Consider the following 18,366-nt stretch of genomic DNA (forward strand, 5'->3'; position numbering starts at 1 on the left):
TTATTGTAACATGAAGCACGCTTTGAGAAGGCAGGCCATGTGTAATACCTTTGCATCCTATCTCTGCCCCAAATGATGGACCTATGTCAATTTTTGGTGTTTTAGGGGTTAAGCAGTTATGTTTCGAAAAATTCTGCGGGAATCGACGGATCTTCAACAAGCCCATGCTCCTCCAGGCTGAATGGAGGTGTGGTTAGGCAGAACCCTGTTAAAGACTTGGGTTCGAATTCCTACTCTTCTGGGCAAGCGGCTGAGACTCTCCTGTTTCAGTTTCCTAACTTGTCATAGGCTTGTTGTGCACACTAAAATGAAACGGCACTTCGAGATCACTTCTCGCCGTGCGTGGGTGTTTATTTGGGGCTGGGGCGGGGCAGCGGGCGGGGGATGAGGGGGCGCGGCCCTGCTCGCCGAGTGTGGCTGCGCGCTAGGCGGCGGCAGCGGGCTCGGCTGCGGGCGCGGCAGACGCGCGGTCCCTCTTGGCGGGGTAGGCGGCCGGGGCGGAGCGCCACGTTCGTGCTCAGGGCCTTTCAGAGCAGCGGAAGCCGAGCCGGAGGAGCGGGATGGCGGCGGTAGCAGGGGAGACGCGCCGGGTGCTGGTGTACGGCGGCCGGGGCGCGCTGGGCTCCCGATGCGTGCAGGCGTTCCGCGCCCGCAACTGGGTAATTCGGCGGGCTGCGGGCGGGCACCGTGGTGACTGGGGCCCAGAGGGGCGTGCCGGTGCAGCGCCGGAGCGCGGTCTGGTAGGAAGCTGGGGGCCCTCGAACACCCCCCAGACATGGGTGATTGCACATGTATGCACACGTCTACACGTCTGTTCTGTCTCCGAGTGCGTGCGTACCCCGGGGCCCGAGGTGCAGGGCCTTTGCTCTCCAAGGAGAAGGGTTCGGGGGCATGCGGCGGCTGCTCCGTCGGCCTCTTCCAGGCCCGGAAAGTCTGGCATGACTCGAGAGAACAGAGACGGAGGAAGAGGTAATGAGAGGGAAGGATCTGGAATCACACTGCTTGCCTGGGGTTACTAGCCCTATGACCATGAACGGATTGCTTAACGTCAGCGAACTTGAGTTTCCCCATCCGTAAAATGGGGATAATAATAGTATTTATCCCTTAGGGGAGTTACGAAGATTAAATGAGATGAATGGCGTCGTTGTGCATAAATTGTAAATTGCTTGACTTGTGGTAAAAGCTATTTAAATGTTAGCTATTATTGATATATATACATATATATTATTGATATATACCTCTGTTCCATTTGCTTCCGTTATATGTGATACTTTGAAGCCCTGCAAATGCCTTTTGTTTTGCAAAGATTACTTCTACTACTTTGCATAATCAGTAGCCGCTCCCCAGAAAGCAGCAAGGAAGAGACGAGGTTGTCGCAGAGCTTGTGGCGGGGTCAGGGACCCTGACCCCAGCAGCCACAGGGCTCCGCGCGCAAGCCCACAGTTTCTTCTTGCTGCAGCTGTTAATTACTCAGGGACCGCACTCCGGGGAGCTTTCGTGGGTGTTTACTTAGCAGCAGCCTGAGCAAGGGTGCGCTGGGACCAGAGAGAAAGGGTGCCAGGGTTTTCTTCTTACTCACAGTCTGGTATAGGAATATGCTTTGAAGGATTCTAAATACATCACCTTCCCACCACTTACCTGTCTTAGGGTATCTTCCCAGGTCTGCAGCCGTGGATGGTGGTGACAATGGGAACACTTAAGGACTGCCAGCCAAAGGCCAAGCACTGTGCTCCTACATACTCTCAGTTTCCTTTACTCTTTCCTGTAACTTTAACACAGGGCTCCTGTATCCACCTACATTATAGATACAAGGGCTGTGCTTCCTCCCGGTGCGGGCACTTTGGCCCTTTGACTTGGTGAATCTGCAGGGATGATTTACCTGTAACTCTCCTGTCTTTCTCTGCCTTTCTTCCTGGGGGCTCCGGGAGGGTGGGGATAGAACCTTTTCTTTGTCTCAGTATCCCCCATGGCTGTGACACAGAAGTAGTGAGTGTTTTGAAAGGATGCTGTGTTCTTCAAAGCTTGTGGTGGACATGCTTATCTCTGGGACCTTCAGACTCCCGGACCTTGGAGCTTTCTGAGTAAGAACCATGTGTCACCTGTGCCAGCAGCTGTAGAATCTTACATTTCATTTACTTCTCACACTAACACCGTTCATTGTTGACAACCCCCCATTTTACAGGTGAGGAACCTCTGCAGAGTGGGTGAACGAGAAAGCCGCTATAGGGCAGAACCAGGATTCAAAGCCTGATCTGATTTCTGAACCCACAGTCATCCCTTTATGCTCTGGGACAGTGGTCAGAAAACTCCAGTTCTCCGTGGGTTGAATCCTGCCTGACACCTTTTTTCATAGAGCCCAAGAGCTAGAAATAGTTCCCCATTTTTAAATGGTTGAAAAGAAATCAAAAGAAGAGTAATATTTTGTGACATGTGAACATTATGTGAAATTCATAATTCAGTGTCTGAAGTTTAATTGGCACAGAAGCCACGCTCATTCATTGATTCATTTACTGTTGTCTGTGGCTGCTCTCCAGCTATAATAGCAGAGTTGAGTAGTTGCAACAGAGGTTGTATGGCCAGCAAAGCCTAAAATATTTACTCTCTGGCTCTTTACAGAAAAGGTTTGCAGACCCCTGGTCTAGGGGGTCTCTGCACGATCGGGGTTTGGCTTTCAGAGGTGAGAGTGGAGGAGGAAGAGGTGTTTGGGGGCAGAATGGGCTAGCCTGGGGCTCAGTAAGGGATACACTGGCTGAAGCCAGATGCCCTGCAAAGAGTGCAAGAGGTCGGTTGCTAGATCCTTTCTCTAGGGGGTTTTCATGTAAAGCCTCTTATGTGCCTCCACTCCCCGAGTTCCTGGGCATGGATCTTTAACAACTGACTGTCTCTTGACCGAAGCTGTTTTCTCCTTGATCCAGTGGGTCGGCAGCATCGACGTCGTGGAGAATGAAGAGGCCAGTGCCAGCGTCCTGGTTAAAATGACAGACTCGTTTACGGAGCAGGCTGACCAGGTAAGTCTAGGGAAGGCCCTACCGCGCATGTGGTAGGGGAACGCTGGGGATAGGGTTCCACCGGCTGTGTGCTCTTCCTTTTTTTCAGGTATTATTTCTCTAATCATGAAAGCCATTTTTGCTCATGGAGGGAAATTTGGAAAAAATGAAAAAAACCACAAAGATAAATAGCCCATAATTCATGTCTAGTTAGCTCACTAGTTAGTTCACATTTTGGCCCATTTTCTTGTCTTACAAACTATGCATACTATATATTACTAGTTTTACAAGTTGAAATAAATTCGTATTTTATATGTCATGGTCAGCTTTTTTTTAAAAACTTAACCTTTAACTTAGATACTTATTCAGATCACTTAATAAAACCTGTGTTGACATGTAATTTTTCTTTGTGTGGATTGGCCAGTTTGTTTAGTTTGCACTTAATTATACATTTAAGTTTTTTGCAAGGTTTTTTTTTTTACCATTATCAAGAATACTGTGGTGAACTTCTTCGTCTCTATCTCTGATTATTTATTTAGCATACATTCTAAAAAGTGGGCTCCCCCCGTTCAAAGCAAGAATACTAACAAAGCAGGTTGTTTCTAATTATAAAATCATAGGCTTTTGGGCTTCCCTGGTGGCGCAGTGGTTGGGAGTCTGCCTGCCGATGCAGGGGACTCGGGTTCGTGGCCCGGACCGGGAGGATCCTACATGCCGTGGAGCGGCTGGTCCCGTGATCCATGGCCGCTGAGCCTGCGCGTACGGAGACTGTGCTCCGCAATGGGAGAGGCCACGGCAGTAAGAGGCCCGCGTACCGCAAAAAAAAAAAAAAAAAAAAAAAAAAATTATAGGCTTACTGTAAAATAAGAAGTCAAACAAAACTATACAAATATATAGGTAAATTGTGAAATACCCCTCTTTCTCTCTGTGATAGTGTCACCTCTCCCTGCCCAGAAGGAAGCACTGTTAACAATTTGATGGATATCTTGGTATAAATATGAGAGATGCTCTTAAGCGGTTCTGCCTTTCTGAAAGAGCTGTTCCCACCAGCTGCATGAGGATGTGCTTTATATGGTTCTCATGCCAACCCTCAGCTATTTCTTAAAACAAATTTTTAAAATTTTAAAAGTAGTGCATGTATGATATAGAAAATACAGTAAAGCAAAAAGGAGAAGGAAATCATTTCTGTTCTCACGATGCAGTTAATATTTTGTTATATTTTCTGACAGTCCATTTCTCCAAACATATACATGTATAAATCTAAAAATGTTTTAAAAACCCTGGGACTTCCCTGGCAGTCCAGTGGTTAAGACTCTGCACTTCCACTGCAGGGGGCCTGGGTTCGATCCCTGGTTGGGGAACTAAGATCCTGTATGCTGTACAGTGTGGCAAACCCCCGGAAAAATCCCAAATAAATTATGACTATACTGTAACTGCTCATTTGCTCTTCCTAAAGCATCAGTTTGACATAGTTTAGAATATAGGAACCCAGCTGACTTATTCCAAAATGTAGATTTTTGTTGTCCTTACTTTTTATAATATGCTCTCAATGTTTCCTATATTTAAGGATATTATTGTCTTTAATGGACCTAATAGTAAAACTTGACGTGGCTTCGTTGTGTGTTAGATACCATACTAAGTGCCGTATTTGCATTTGCATTAACTCAATCTCTGTAAAACAGTTTCTCATTTTATCTTCCTTTTAGAAATGAGGAGTCTGAGGCATAGAAGTCCCTGATGTTTGCTCAAGGTCAAAGCTAGTAGGTGGCAGAGCTAGGATTTGAACCTGGGCAGTGGGGGGTTGATGTCTGTGCTCTTAACTGTACCTTAAGTTGATTCTCAGCAAAATAGCTTCATGTGAATAAAGTAATGAACACTAAAACCAAATGCTAGGAAGGCATCTGGGCTTGGATAGCAGCAGCTCCTCCAGACGTGGTTCTCTGTAATCAGCGTCTCTCCTGCTCCTTTAATTGCAGGTTTCTGATGTCTGTATCCCTTTTTGAATGTGAAGTTGTCCGCATCTGAGTCTTGACCATACAGTGCATCTTTACGATGAAGATTGGGAAATGCCTTCATTATTATAAGCTTAGCTTTTAAAATCTTTAACCATTCCTGTAGGAGACTCTCTCATCCCCCAGTCACTCAATTAAGAATTTCTGGACAAAAACATGACATCCAGTTTTTGTTTCTAAAGCTCCAGAAGAGGAAGTTCAATCCTAATACACGTAAAATTGGCCCCTGGACTGGAAATTCACGATGACAGCGATAAGATGAAGAAGTGAGAGAAGTACTAAATCTTTAGAAGACTGTTGGGCAGAAAGCAGAATTTAAGGGGAAGGAGTTTTAAAATGCCTCGTTTTAAGTTTATTATAAAAATAAAAGACAGAGGTTGTAAAAAAACAAATCAAGCAGGTGCATTGTTGGTACGGGCTCCATGCTTCCCTAAAAAGTAGAGAGCACAGGTTGTGTGCCTGTACAGAGGTCAGGGGAAATGATCCAATTTCCTGCAGCTGGGATCTGGGCTCTTGGCAGCAGGGTGTGGCTTAGAAATCAAGGGAGGGGCAGCCGGGGAACCAGGGTAACAGGCAAAAGGTCAACAAAAGCTAAATCAGGATTAGGTGAGATACTTGCCAAGGGATATTCAGAAATCTTCTTAAAATGAAAGCTTTAGGTATAGAATGTACGGAGAGGAAAGACTGATTTCCGTTGCTAATGCAGTCTCTTTGGAAGAGTAATCTTTGTTTTTGGCTGGGCCTCATGGTTTGCAGGATCTTAGTTCCAGGGATTGAACCTGTGCCCTGCGTAGTGAAAGTGCGGAGTCCTAACCACTGGACCGCCAGGGAAGTCCCTTGAAAAAGTAATTTAAGGCTCGGAAATAGTTAGGGAAAGCAGTCAGAGACTGAAATGTTACTGCTGGGAGAATTACACCATTTACACTTAACACCATTGTGTTAAGTCTTAAGAAGATTGATCTTAACAAAGCTATTGAGAGGCTGTGGTCCTTTCAGCCATTCCAGAAAAAATATGGTATAGTGGTGAGCATAGATGCCTTCCAGAAAAACATGGAAAAGGGTCATGGGTAATGACCAGGATTGTCTGTCTTGTCAGACTTTTGTTTTAATAAATTGTAATAAAAGGACATGTATATGTTTTCAACACTTTAAACATTTTAATCAGACAGAAATAGAGAATTAAAATGAACCCCCATGTACTCATTATTTACCAACATTTTGCTGTTGACTATTTTTTATTGCTTTTTAAAAAAAAATAATTTCTCTTTGGCTTTTTTTTTTCTTGGAGTTGCAGTTAATGGGATACTTGTATTCCAAGGAGAGTGGAATTGATTATTTCAGATTATGATTCTGTGATTTGCAAAGAAAGTCGGCAAAGAAGTATACCAGAAGGCTAGCTGTAGGCAGTGAAGCCCTAGGTGATTTTTTTTAAAAACTTTTCCTACTTTATTTATTGTTTTATTCCAGGGATGCATATGTCTCCACCCTTTAGATGTTCAGAAGAAGACTGGGTTGCTTTATAAAGCTCACACTGAAATGTAGTCGAGCTTCACTATCCAAATGTCCATTATAAATTGGTCCTGCATCTTATTTTCAAAGTATTAATTGCCAGGTACTGTGAACTGACTTAAAAAGAAGTGAAAAATAAATAGAGGTGACTGTAAAGATGTCAGCCTGCTGCGGTTTACCTGACTGTTTGTGCATCTTCCCAACCCTTTTATTTCAGGTGACGGCTGAGGTTGGGAAGCTCTTGGGTGCAGAGAAGGTGGACGCGATCCTTTGTGTGGCTGGAGGATGGGCTGGGGGCAATGCCAAGTCCAAGTGTGAGTCCTTTTCTGAGTTAGTCATTTTGCTCTTCTCTTTGTCCAGGTGCGTGGGGATGGGTCTATACTATGTGTCAGGTCAGATGTTTTCCTGTATGTCTCCCAGAAGCTTTACTGTAGCTGTGAGGTAGGGATCAACACCCTGTTTTACAGATAAAGAAGAAACTTCCCATAGAAGGGGGTTAGGGCAGAGGGACCTTGAGATTGACATTTAAAAAGGAGATGAAATGAAATCAGCATTGTTTATACCCCAGTCTTTCAGGGCTTATTACTGGGAGTTGGGGGATGTGAATGGAATGGAGAGATCATTCTGAAGGTCAAAAGGACTGAAAACTGAGCTTTTGTTAAAGCTGAGTATATTTTCCATTTTTTATTATGAACATTTTCAGATATACAGAAAAGTTGAAAGAACAGTTCAACGCACACGCTTATGTCCTCCGTCTAGATTCAGTCCTTGTTAACATTTGCTATACTTGCATTCTCTTGCTTTCTTACATGTGTGTCCTCTGTGTGTGTATTTTGTTGTTGATCATTTGAAAGTAATTTGACACTTCACTATATTTCAACATGCGCCTCCAAAGATGAAGCTGTTCTCCCACATTATCGAAATACCATTCTCATACCTAAGAAAATTAACAGTGATTCTATAAGATTAATAGTATCAGCTCATGTTCTGATTACCTCAGTTTATTCCATATCTTTCATAGTTGTTTTCTCTAAATTTGTTCCAGTCAGGGTTTATGTACTGCATTTTATTGTTGTTTTTAGTCTCTTAATCTAGAATGGTTTTTTTTTCCCTGTGACAGTCTTGGCAGGTCCAGGGCAGTTTTCATATAGACTGTCACCCACACTGAATTTGTCAAACTGTTTCTTTAAGGTATCATTTACCTTGTTCCTCTGTCCCTGGTATTTCCTGTGAACTGGAAGGTAGGTCTAGAGGCTTGCTTAGATTCAGGTTAAATATTTTGAGGTGAGAATGCTTCCTGAGTGATGTGGACTTCACACTGCATCACATAGGGAGCTTACCATGTCACGTGGCCTTCTCCATCCAGAGGGATGCCAAATTTCATGCTTGGTTAAGGTGGCAAGCTGATAGATTTCCATCATAAAGGTTCATTTTTCTGTTTGCAATTATAAGTGACCTATGGGATGGTACTTGGGCATCGTGTATGAATATCCTGTTCCCAAACACCTTGAGAACCCCAGATTCCCAAAACCTAATGGTTATAAGCATCCATTGGTAATCTCTACCTGAGTCAGTCATCCCATTGGGGATTGGAAAATGGTAGTTTTCTAATTCTATCATTCCTTCTACATTTATCAGCCAAAGCCATTTAAAAAGGAATTGATTTTCTGTGAACCACACTTAAATGGGAAATTGGTATTTTGTGTGGTGATCAGGTTGGCAAAACACCCTGATGGCCTTTTGTGTATTTTGGTAACAAGAAGTGATACATGTGGGTACATCCTTTTTTTTTTTTTTTTGTAGTTCTTTTTAGCAGGGAAATGCAGTACCTTGGTTGTCACCTACTGAAGACCCCTCCTCCTGTATCAGGAGGTCTCTCTTTCTGGGTCATGGGTACAGCTTCACTGGGTTCTGTGTGTTCCTGTGAGGGAGGAAGGGGACAACTGTTCAGCTGGTGATGTGACACTCCTTACCACTTATTCCTCTTCACGTCTCTGGAAGGCCAGAGGGTTAAAACAACTGCAAAATGGTTGTTATTTCAGCTTTCTTTTAAAGAGTCTTTAAAGCTGGCATTAAACTTTCAGCCATAAAAAAATGTAGCTCCATCAAAGCCCTCTTTATGTCCAGATGGTAATAGTCCCTGAGATTTTCATCACAGATAAAACCTGACTTAGATATATAGGTTCTAATTATAGATCTAATGCCCTTTATGAAGTAGGACAATGTTTGAATTAAAGCCAGTCCTGCACATTTGTCAACAGTCCTCATTTATCGGCTGACGTTTACCAGTTTACAGGTGAGGAAGTTGAGACTCAGGTGATCACATGGCCTGGATTCGAACCCGTGTCTCTGACCTCAAGCCCTGGGCTGTTTGTATTAGATCTCCTTGTAGACACAGAGTGGCTGTGAGGGCTTCCTGGAGGGTCGGGCGCCATGAGTCGAGCTCACCTGTCATTTTCTTCCCTGTGAACGCTCACCTCGTGTGTTTCTTTGCTCAGCTCTCTTTAAAAACTGTGACCTGATGTGGAAGCAGAGCATTTGGACGTCGACCATCTCCAGCCACCTGGCCACCAAGCACCTCAAAGAAGGAGGCCTCCTGACCTTGGCAGGGGCCAAGGCCGCCCTGGATGGGACTCCGGGTGAGCCTCCATTTCCCTGTCTGTGAAATGGGGATGCTAATACTTGTTTGCCGGGGTTGCTGGACACTTCCGTGAGATGAGGACAATTAAAGCCCTTTACCCTCTCAGGTGCTTTACAGTTTGATAGATTTTGCTTCCTTTTAGGCCCAAATTTTTTTAGGGGAAAAACTCCTGATCTTTTCATTTGCATTGTCCTCATGTTCGCGGTGGTGAAGGACCGCTGTAATCTGGCAGCCCCTCATCTTGTTTATTTATCTGTGATGCACCCAGGGAATGGATGGTGTTGCAGTAGCTATCAGCTAGGTAATAGTCACATTGTGTTCACGTGTCCCAAGGATAGTGTGAGCTGTAGAGCGAGAGGCGCTGAGGTAGATTCTTCACCCTAGCTGTGTGGCCTAGAACAATCATTTGTTCTCTTTGACGATATTTCTGCTGTAGTTTCCTTAATTGTAATGTAGTGACAGTAATATCTACTTTGAAGGTAGTTATAGGGTGTTAGAGGTATTAATATGTACAAAGTGCCCGGCACATGGTAAGTCTTATTATATATAGTCACTTAATCCTGGGGTAGAGGTCATTATTATCTTTTTCATTTTACAGATAAGGAAACTAAAACTTAGAGAGGGTAAGTAATTTGTCTGGGTTATGCAAAAAATAAGTTGCAAACGTACATTGAATTGAAACCCTGATCATTTTTAAATTCTGTGCTTTTTCATTACATCATGCAGATCCAAGTTCCCTTTGCATTTTGTACTCCCTGTGTTAGCTTGCTAGGGTTGCTATAACAAAGTACCACAGACTGGGTGGCATAAGTATTTTCTCACAGTTCTGGAGGCTAGAAGTTCAAGATCAAGGTGTCAGCAGGGTTGCTTTCTTCTGAGGCCTCTCTCCTTGGCTTGTGGATGGCTGTCTTCTCCCTATGTCTTTGCATTGTCCTCCCTCTGTGTTTGTCTGTGTCCAAATTGCCTCTTCTTAGAAGTATACCAGTCATATTGGATTAGGACCCACCCTAATGACCTCATTTTAACTTAATTACCTCCCATCTCCAAATACAGTCACATTCTGAGGTATGGGGGTTAGGACTTCAGTATCTGAGTTTGGCTGGGGGGCACAGTTCAACCCGTCACTCTCCCTTTGAGATCGGGCTAAGAGAATTTAAGCAGGGGGTCAGGGAGTTAGCACAGGGAGGCAGAAACTGTCTTATCTCGACTACCTACATTGAACTCTTCTTAAAAAAAGCGGGGGGGAGCTTTTTTGGGATCTCTTTAGTAAGTGGTGGAAACCTTGAGCACCTTTTTCGATTTTAATGTAACTAACTTAACTGTGAGGCTGTTACAAATTAATAATTTCTTGCCACTCATTTTCTTATCATGTTTCTCAGAGCATGTGATCTTACAAGTCCGTGGCTATTGCAATGATTAAAGCTGTGCATATGTTAGATGCTAGTTGGGTTAAGATCTGATTTTTATTTAAGGTGACATAGAGCAGAGGTACTAGAAAGTAAATAGAGAAATGAGTAATAGCTTGACATTGAAAAAAAGCCCTAGGACTGAAAGACTAATTTTTCTGAAGGACAAAAGAGTCTTCTACTTGCCTTTGGTTTGTAAATATCATTCTTTGCTTATAGTTTCAGATACTGATTAAGACTATGGGATCTGGAACTACCTGGGTTGGTTTTGCATTGTGGTTTTGCCATTTAGTTGCTGTGCGATATTTGGCAAGTTACTTAACCTCTCTGAGCCTCAGTTTTGTCATCTGTAAAATGAATGTAAATAGTAATACCTCCTTTATATGGTTAGTTGTGACTTGTAAACATCTTAATGGATGTAAATGGTTTAGAAAAGGTATTAGGTCAGTAGTAAATGTGAACTATTATTATTATTTACTCCAGGCTTACTTTTGCTCAGTTACTCTTGCTTCAGATGTTAATAAATTTGTTCATCTTTCAGCTCGTTAGTTAGATGTTGTTAAACTTATTTGAGTCATGAAATCTTTTAATTGATTTGGACCCCAGAAAAATATGGGGGAAATCTGTGAAAGCAGGTGATGAGCAGGCTTAAGAGTCCTTCAAACCCAAGAAGAGTTGTTCAAAAATAGAAAGTTTTTCACTTGGAAAGATACTGAGAAAACCCTCACCCTCCTATGTCAAAGGTTGTATTTGTAGACTGTCCACTGGAGCATAAACTGTATGGAAGTGATGGTGATCACTTTTGTTTACCATTTAAGGATGTGTTTTATGTTTGGAAATCAGTCCTTAGGGACTACACGGATCATTTTGTAATTGGAAAGACAGTTTTTATCTTCTTAATGATATGCATTTTTTCCTATATCTTGCCAATGATGCCCTTACCCGCATTGTGTAGAATTCTGTGGAATTAAACCATTAGGGCTGCTGGCTGCTTGTTTCTTTCTTCATCCGATGCCCTGCTTTCATGCTGTTTGAGTGGAATGAAGAGAGAGTCCTAGGAGTTTGCTGGGGACAGGGGCTGAACGAATGAGATTCATGCACTGGTTTATTTTAATTACTATTAGATCTTCCTGCCATTGTTGGCCTCCTGCCCCTAATTAAACAGAGAAGCCAGGTTTGGTGAAATATTCTTCTTGTACTTCTAAATAACTTTTTGAAACCTTGACCCTCTTTTGCAATTTGAGGTTACTGTGGAAGCGGTTCAGTGATTGGTTTCTTGGCTGGGCTGTGAGCCCCACCTCCCCCTGGACCTCTGATGCCTCCTCAGTTGTTATTCTTTAAACAGCATGCCTGCTGGGGTTTTTAAGGGCACTGCTGACCTTTGGAAGTAGTGGTTTTCCGAAGGTGGAGGGGTGTTGACAGCAATTAACCATTCTTTGTTACTGTGATAACTGCATTTAGTGCACCTACAGCTGGGTGCTGTGGGGAACTTTGGAGAGGAGAGAGACCTCGCTTGCCATGTGTCTGGGGGTTCAGACGGAAACCTGTCCTAATAAGCTATTGTATTCAATATATAGACTGGATAAACAGCAAGGTCCTACTGTGAAGCACAGAGAACCATATTCAACCTCCTGTAATAAACCATAATGGAAGAGAATATTAAAAAAAGAATGTATATAGATGTATAACTGAATTACTTTGCTGCACAGCAGAAATTAACACAACGTTGTAAATCAACTGTACTTCAATAAAAGAAGGCATGCCTTACTTCTGTTAGCAAGCATTTGCTGACTCATGGGAGGAAAGGAAGGCTAATAGGTAGCTTGTATGCCCATATGTCACAATTGCTCAAATGGTATACTTTATTTTTTTATTTTTTGGCTGTGCTGCGTGGCTTGTGGGATCTTAGTTCCTGGACCAGGGATCGAACTTGTGCCCCATGCAGTGGTAGCGTGGAGTCCTAACCCTGGACCACTAAGGAATTTCCCCAGATGGTATACTTTAAACAAGGAGTTGGACTCCAGGCCATAGCACTTCTATTAATCTGATGGGAAACACTTATGGAAGTCCTGCCCTGTCCTGAGCCTAGAATTAAGTACTTTATCCCCATTTTACAGATGGGATAACTGAGGATTAGAAAGGTTTTGAGAACCCGCCTGGATTTCTTTAGTGGTAAGTAGAAGAGGTGGGCTTTGAACCAGCTCAGCCTGACTCTAAAGCCTGTGCTTCAAATGACTGCTCGGTTTTGCTGACCCATTGGGCACCCAGGGTGGATGTGTGCAGGCTACTCACAAGCAGTTGTCGATACAGGGGTTCAGAACTCTTGCTTGGCTTTTAACCTCTCCATTGGCCTCGGTGCGAGTCTGTGTGTGAGCCTGGACATATTACTCACCCTGTCCGAGCCTCTGTTTCCTTAGCAATAAAAATAGGATTAACCTCATGGCTTCTGTGATAAATATTAAGTACCAGGCAAATAGAAGGTTATGTCCCTTCCACTTTCTCTCCATGGACGTCCCTGGTTCTCTTTTCCCGTCCTCTTCTGGACCCTGGCGTGGTGTTCTTTGGACATACCAGTGGCGGCCAGTGGTCACTGAAATGCTTTCTCCTTATTTCCCAGGGATGATTGGCTACGGCATGGCCAAGGGTGCGGTTCACCAGCTTTGCCAGAGCCTGGCCGGGAAGGACAGCGGCATGCCGTCCGGGTCTGCTGCCATCGCTGTGCTCCCGTAAGTGCTGGGGAGTCTCCCCCACCTCTGCCCCACGGCTGAGAGTTCACATGTGTCCTAGAGTCACTCTACACCGGGGGTGCGTGTGTGCCGTCACCTTGGCTTCTGAAATTCACCAGAGGCGCTGAAGGTACCTGTTTAGGTTTTAGATTGTCCTGGGCTTTCCAGAATGGTTGCTTGGCTGATGGGATAGGTCTCTCTTGCTTCTTTCTTGTTTTTTTTCCTTCCCTCTATCTGTCCCTCCCTCCCTCCTTGTTAAAAAATAGTTTACACATTTAATTTTATTATTTGTAGTTCTGTCTTTCAAGTCATTATAAGGTCGGTGTAGAAGAGAGACTGTATTAGGTTTGTGGGATGGGAGAGGGGGAGCCTGGGGAAGAATATGGGAAACTACGGGGAGACGTTTCTGGAGGGATTCCAGGACCAAATGGCTTGTCTCTTAGCTGTGCTCCTATAAAGAGGATGTCTGTCTGCTAGGGGACTGGGCTGTCCACGTATTCATTTGTGGGCTTCTGTGATTCTGTGACTTGGTCTCACGGCTATTTTGAATGATTCCTGAGGCCTGAAGGTTCTTGGGAAAGTCATACATATCTGAATTCTGTATTCCCTTGCTGAAAATTGGAAGATTTCATGGAAAACAGCCACAAAATGAAGGATGAGGCTGTCTTTTCCCCATATTTAAAGGAATATTATGATTGCACATACAAAAACCTGAGAAATGAGTCTGCCACATTTCAGGGAGTGAATGGAGACATAAACAGCAGAACAGTTTACTTTAGTAAAGACGGTGTTTTAGCAAAAAGGCAAAACATGGCCCTTTCATTTTGTTCCTGTCTGCCCGAAGGGTGAGTTCTGAAGCGCTTGGTTGAGTCAGGCTGGGATGTGATCTCTGTAACTGGGGACGGCTTCCTGGCCTCTCTCTGATTATCTTCGTGTGATCTCTCCACATACTTTCCTGGCCAAGGAGGGCCGGGCAGCTGTTGTTCTGAGGGGGAGGCACATGTGACACGCTTATCTCTGTGCTCGCAGGGTTACCCTGGACACACCGATGAACAGGAAATCAATGCCTGAGGCCGACTTCAGCTCCTGGACACCCTTGGAATTCCTGGTCGAGTGAGTATCACAGTCATTTCAGTGACTCAGCAGCTTCCATTCTCTGCCTCTTGTGGGAGAAAGGACAGGCCCGTGGTGTTATCTTGGCTTATCAGCTTGGGTGGTTCCTGAGGACCTGCCCTCCGAGGGCACCTTGCACCTCATTGTCAGTATCACGGGGTGGAGGGGTTGATGGTGCCGACCTGAATCCTGGCTCCTCTACCCACCAGCTGGCCAATCTGAGCATGTTGTTTAACTGCTCTAGGCCTCAGTTTCTCTGTCTATATAATGGGGGTCGGTGATCATTGTTAGGAGGGTAAGACGTGGAAGTGTGTGCCAAGGTCTCAGCACTGTGTGTGACCCGTAGCAGGGCTGGGTAAGCCCGGAGCCTGTAAACCGTGTTCTGTCTGTTAAAGAGGAGTAGCTGCATGGAATCTGCCGCTGATCTAGATGGAACATCTGGGCCCACATGCCTGAATTAGTGCCACGCCACAAACCCACAGGAAGCATCCTTTGTCCCCGAAATCATATTCAGCCCTTTGTGAGTATGGGTGGCACTACAAGGTCACAGAGAGAGTGAGCTCTTTTGTGTTTGCCTAGATCTCAGTTTCCCGCTCTCCTCTATTTAAGGGGGTGTTAAGCATGTGTTCACTGAGCACCCATTCGGGCCAGGGACTCTGCTGGGCCCGGGGACGATGAGGAATAAGATGCAGGCCCTGCCTTCGTGGAGTGGGGACGGACTCGCCCAGCAGAGCCGGTGTCTGAGACGGCTATTTGCACAGGATATTTCTAAAGCTTGGGCTGAGAAGAAGCTTGCTTCTGGCCTGAGGTTACATCTTATTTAGATGGAATTGGGAGCTATTTGGGACTTCTATGTTTGGAACAAGCACTTACATAGCACTCACATGCCAGGCACTGTTTAAGCACTTCATAACCATGATCTTATTAAATGCTCATAGCAGGTCTGTGAGGGAGGTGCCGTCGTCTTTTTAAGGTTTGGGGGCTCGGAGGCATGGGGAGTGTGGGCCTAAGGAACTTGCCCAAGGTCGCACAGCAGAGCCAGGATCTGACCCGGGCAGTGTGGCTGCAGAGCCCTTGGTCTTAACCACTGTCCCGACAGTTACTCCTGTCTTTACCGGGTATCATGCTTAATGCTGGATCTGCAAAAGAAAAAACAATTTGAAGTTGTGGAAGGAACAACTCTTGAATGGTGTTTGCATTTGAGTTTCCTTTTAAAGGCCACTACTGCCAGCAATGTCTCTTGACAGAGACATTGACCCAGGACCCTGGATGGAACATCTGGGGCCATGTGTGTAATCCAGTGCTGGGCCACAACGGACAGAGGGTGGGCTGGGACAGCCATGCCTTGCCCCAGAAATCATGCTCACCCATTTGTGGTATTTGAAAACTCACGTGACAAGTTGACATAAAGCTGGCTTTGCAACGTCTGTGAGCATGTTACCTTCTTGGCTGTCCATGGTTAGAATGGCGTTCTCTCCCACCCACTCCAGACGGCTGACAAGGAGGAGGGAGAAGTAAGACCATCTATTAACCTGCCTAAGTAACACATATGCCTCTGCACATCCAGCTGTGACTGGTCTCCTTCAGAACTGTCCCCTGAGCCCTGCCCCCAGAGAGGACTCAGGACACATGACAGTACTTTAGGGAGTTGGAGCAGCGCTTGGGATTTTGAGCCTTCACGTGTTCAACCCCCAGAGTGGGAGCTCGAATGACTGGACAGCTGAACATCAGCTGTGGTCCAACAGGTTGCTTATCAGCATTAAAGATCCCGGGAGCTCCTGCGAGTTCTCTGGCGAAGGAAGGGCCAAGGTCCCACCTGGGGTTTGTTGGAGGGGATGGTATACTCAGCACCGAGAGTAAATATTCTAAAAGTGATCAGCTACTTGTTAAACCTTGTGAATTCCTTGTGCCCTTCTTCATTCCTCTCTTCTTAGACGAGGTCTCCCGTCTTCCCCAGGCATGGTTGGTTGGCCCTCCCCACACAGAGTTGGTTATTAAATGCCCCATTCCAACACCGAACGCGTTTTATTGTAATAGTCTGTTCTTTCATCTTTTCCCATTGCTTGGCACAGCTGTGGGCGCTCCATAAATCTTTGTTAAAAAAATAATAAATTTTTTCTCTTTCTTCTTAAATTCTGGGAAGTGATATAAGCTAAGTGTCAAGTATTGTGCCCATGTCTGTCTCTTAGAATGAACTAATTAAAATCTATTTTTAATCACATGAAATCGTACCACCGTGTTATAAAGGATTCCAACAATGCAGAAAAATAGCAAAAGGAAAACCTTGCCAAATCTAGCCACTCAGGAATTAGGAGTAAAGTTCTGAAATCATCAGGGACCTGGGTTTGTGTCCATGAGACCTTACAGGCGTTTTTACAGCTGCTGCTGTGCCCTCACCCCCCACCCGCCCAACCAGTAATGTGACTCTAAGCATGTGTCCAGATTTTTCCTTTTAAAATGTAAAGCTTCTCTTCTTTGTTCTAGAACCTTCCATGACTGGATCACAGAGAAAAACCGACCAAGCTCAGGAAGCCTAATCCAGGTGGTAACCACAAAGGGAAGGACGGAGCTTACCCCAGCGTATTTTTAAGCTATGTTTCATTGCCTGTGAGGTGCCTGTCAGAAAAGTCATTAATCTATTAGCATGGCCACATCCGGCCTTGCATTTTCTGTAATCCTGTTCGTGGTACGAGACAGTGAGTCCTATCTTTCTCTCATCTAATGTGCATTTGTTCTCCGAGGACAGGGTAACAGGTTTATGTGAAATAAAGACATGTGGAGCCCACAGATCGATAGCACTGTCAGTCTGTGTTAACCACGGAATTTAGGAGGTCTCAGGACGGCTCCCTCCGCTTCAGCGTCATGTTGAATTGATTTTGAGGCTCTGTTTCTGTGTCCCTGCCAGTGGCTGTGTCGACCTGACTAGTTCAGAGATTTGTTGGGTCAGGGACATTTGGACCCTGAGTTATTTTTGAACGTTACGTGTATGTCACAGCTGTAGTTTTTATAGCCTCGAATTAAACTGCCATAGAACTCCTTCTGTAGTGTAAGCAAAATCCCGTGGACTCTCTGTTAAGGTACCTTTGTCCTGTGCATTTGTCAAGTACTCAAGAGAACTACTTGTGATTGTTTGGAGTTTATCTTCTTAATAAATGGACTTCATTTACTGTGTTGTCTTCTTTAATCAAAACGCATCTTATAAACAGTCATAGATGAAGGTACTAGAATCATAGGCTGCTAGTGGTCTTTAGCCTGATGTTCTCGAAAAGGGGGGTGGGTTCAAATCCTGAAGTAAGTGTTCTCAGCACAGTGACAGAGGCACATTTCCTTCTTGTGCGTATCAGAATCTGAAAGCTGGGGGGATGGCCCTGTGCATTTAGAAGCAGTGCCCCACGTGACTGATACCGGCCATTCTGATTGAGAATTAGTGGTCTAGTGCACCCCATCATTTTACAGATGAGGAAACTGAGACCCAGAGCAATGACTTTCCATCCTTATGGCCAGTAAGTGGCAGAACTAAGCCCAGAACCCAGTCACTAGATGGCTGCTATTCATAAAGGCTTTTACCATGTGTTTTCTTTTTCAATTCTTAAAAAAAAAAATTTTTTATTGAGGTAAAATTCACATAACATAAAATTAACCATTTTAAAATGAAAAAAATTGGTGGCGTTTAGTCTATTCACAATGTTCTGTAAACAGGTTCATCACCCCAAAATCCAGCCCCATACCCACTAAGTAGTCACTCCTTATTCCCCCTGTCTCCAGCCCCTGGCAGCCACCAATCTGCTCTCTGTCTGTGAATTTACCTGTTCTGGATATTTCATGTAAATACTATCATGCACTCTCTGGCCTTTTGCGTCTGGCTTCTTTCACTTAGCATGTTTTCAAGGTTCATCTACTTAGAGCAGCTATTAGCACTTCATTCCTTTTTGTGGCTGAATAATATTCCATTGTTTGTATATACTACACTCC

The 18,366-nt window shown here is 44.5% G+C and overlaps 1 protein-coding gene across 1 annotated transcript; it reads left to right on the plus strand.

Moving 5' to 3' along the window:
* Positions 1 to 412: 412 nt before the first annotated feature.
* On the plus strand, positions 413 to 17,561 carry QDPR (quinoid dihydropteridine reductase). Its single transcript, XM_004282523.3, has 7 exons — positions 413 to 659; positions 2,916 to 3,008; positions 6,726 to 6,822; positions 9,007 to 9,147; positions 13,173 to 13,281; positions 14,311 to 14,394; positions 16,879 to 17,561. The coding sequence occupies exons 1-7, from the start codon at positions 561 to 563 to the stop codon at positions 16,982 to 16,984; spliced, it is 729 nt and encodes a 242-aa protein (XP_004282571.1). The 5' UTR covers positions 413 to 560; the 3' UTR covers positions 16,985 to 17,561.
* Positions 17,562 to 18,366: the final 805 nt, after the last annotated feature.

The sequence above is a fragment of the Orcinus orca genome, chromosome 4 (genome assembly GCF_937001465.1).
Source record: "Orcinus orca chromosome 4, mOrcOrc1.1, whole genome shotgun sequence".
Taxonomy (NCBI): domain Eukaryota; kingdom Metazoa; phylum Chordata; class Mammalia; order Artiodactyla; family Delphinidae; genus Orcinus; species Orcinus orca.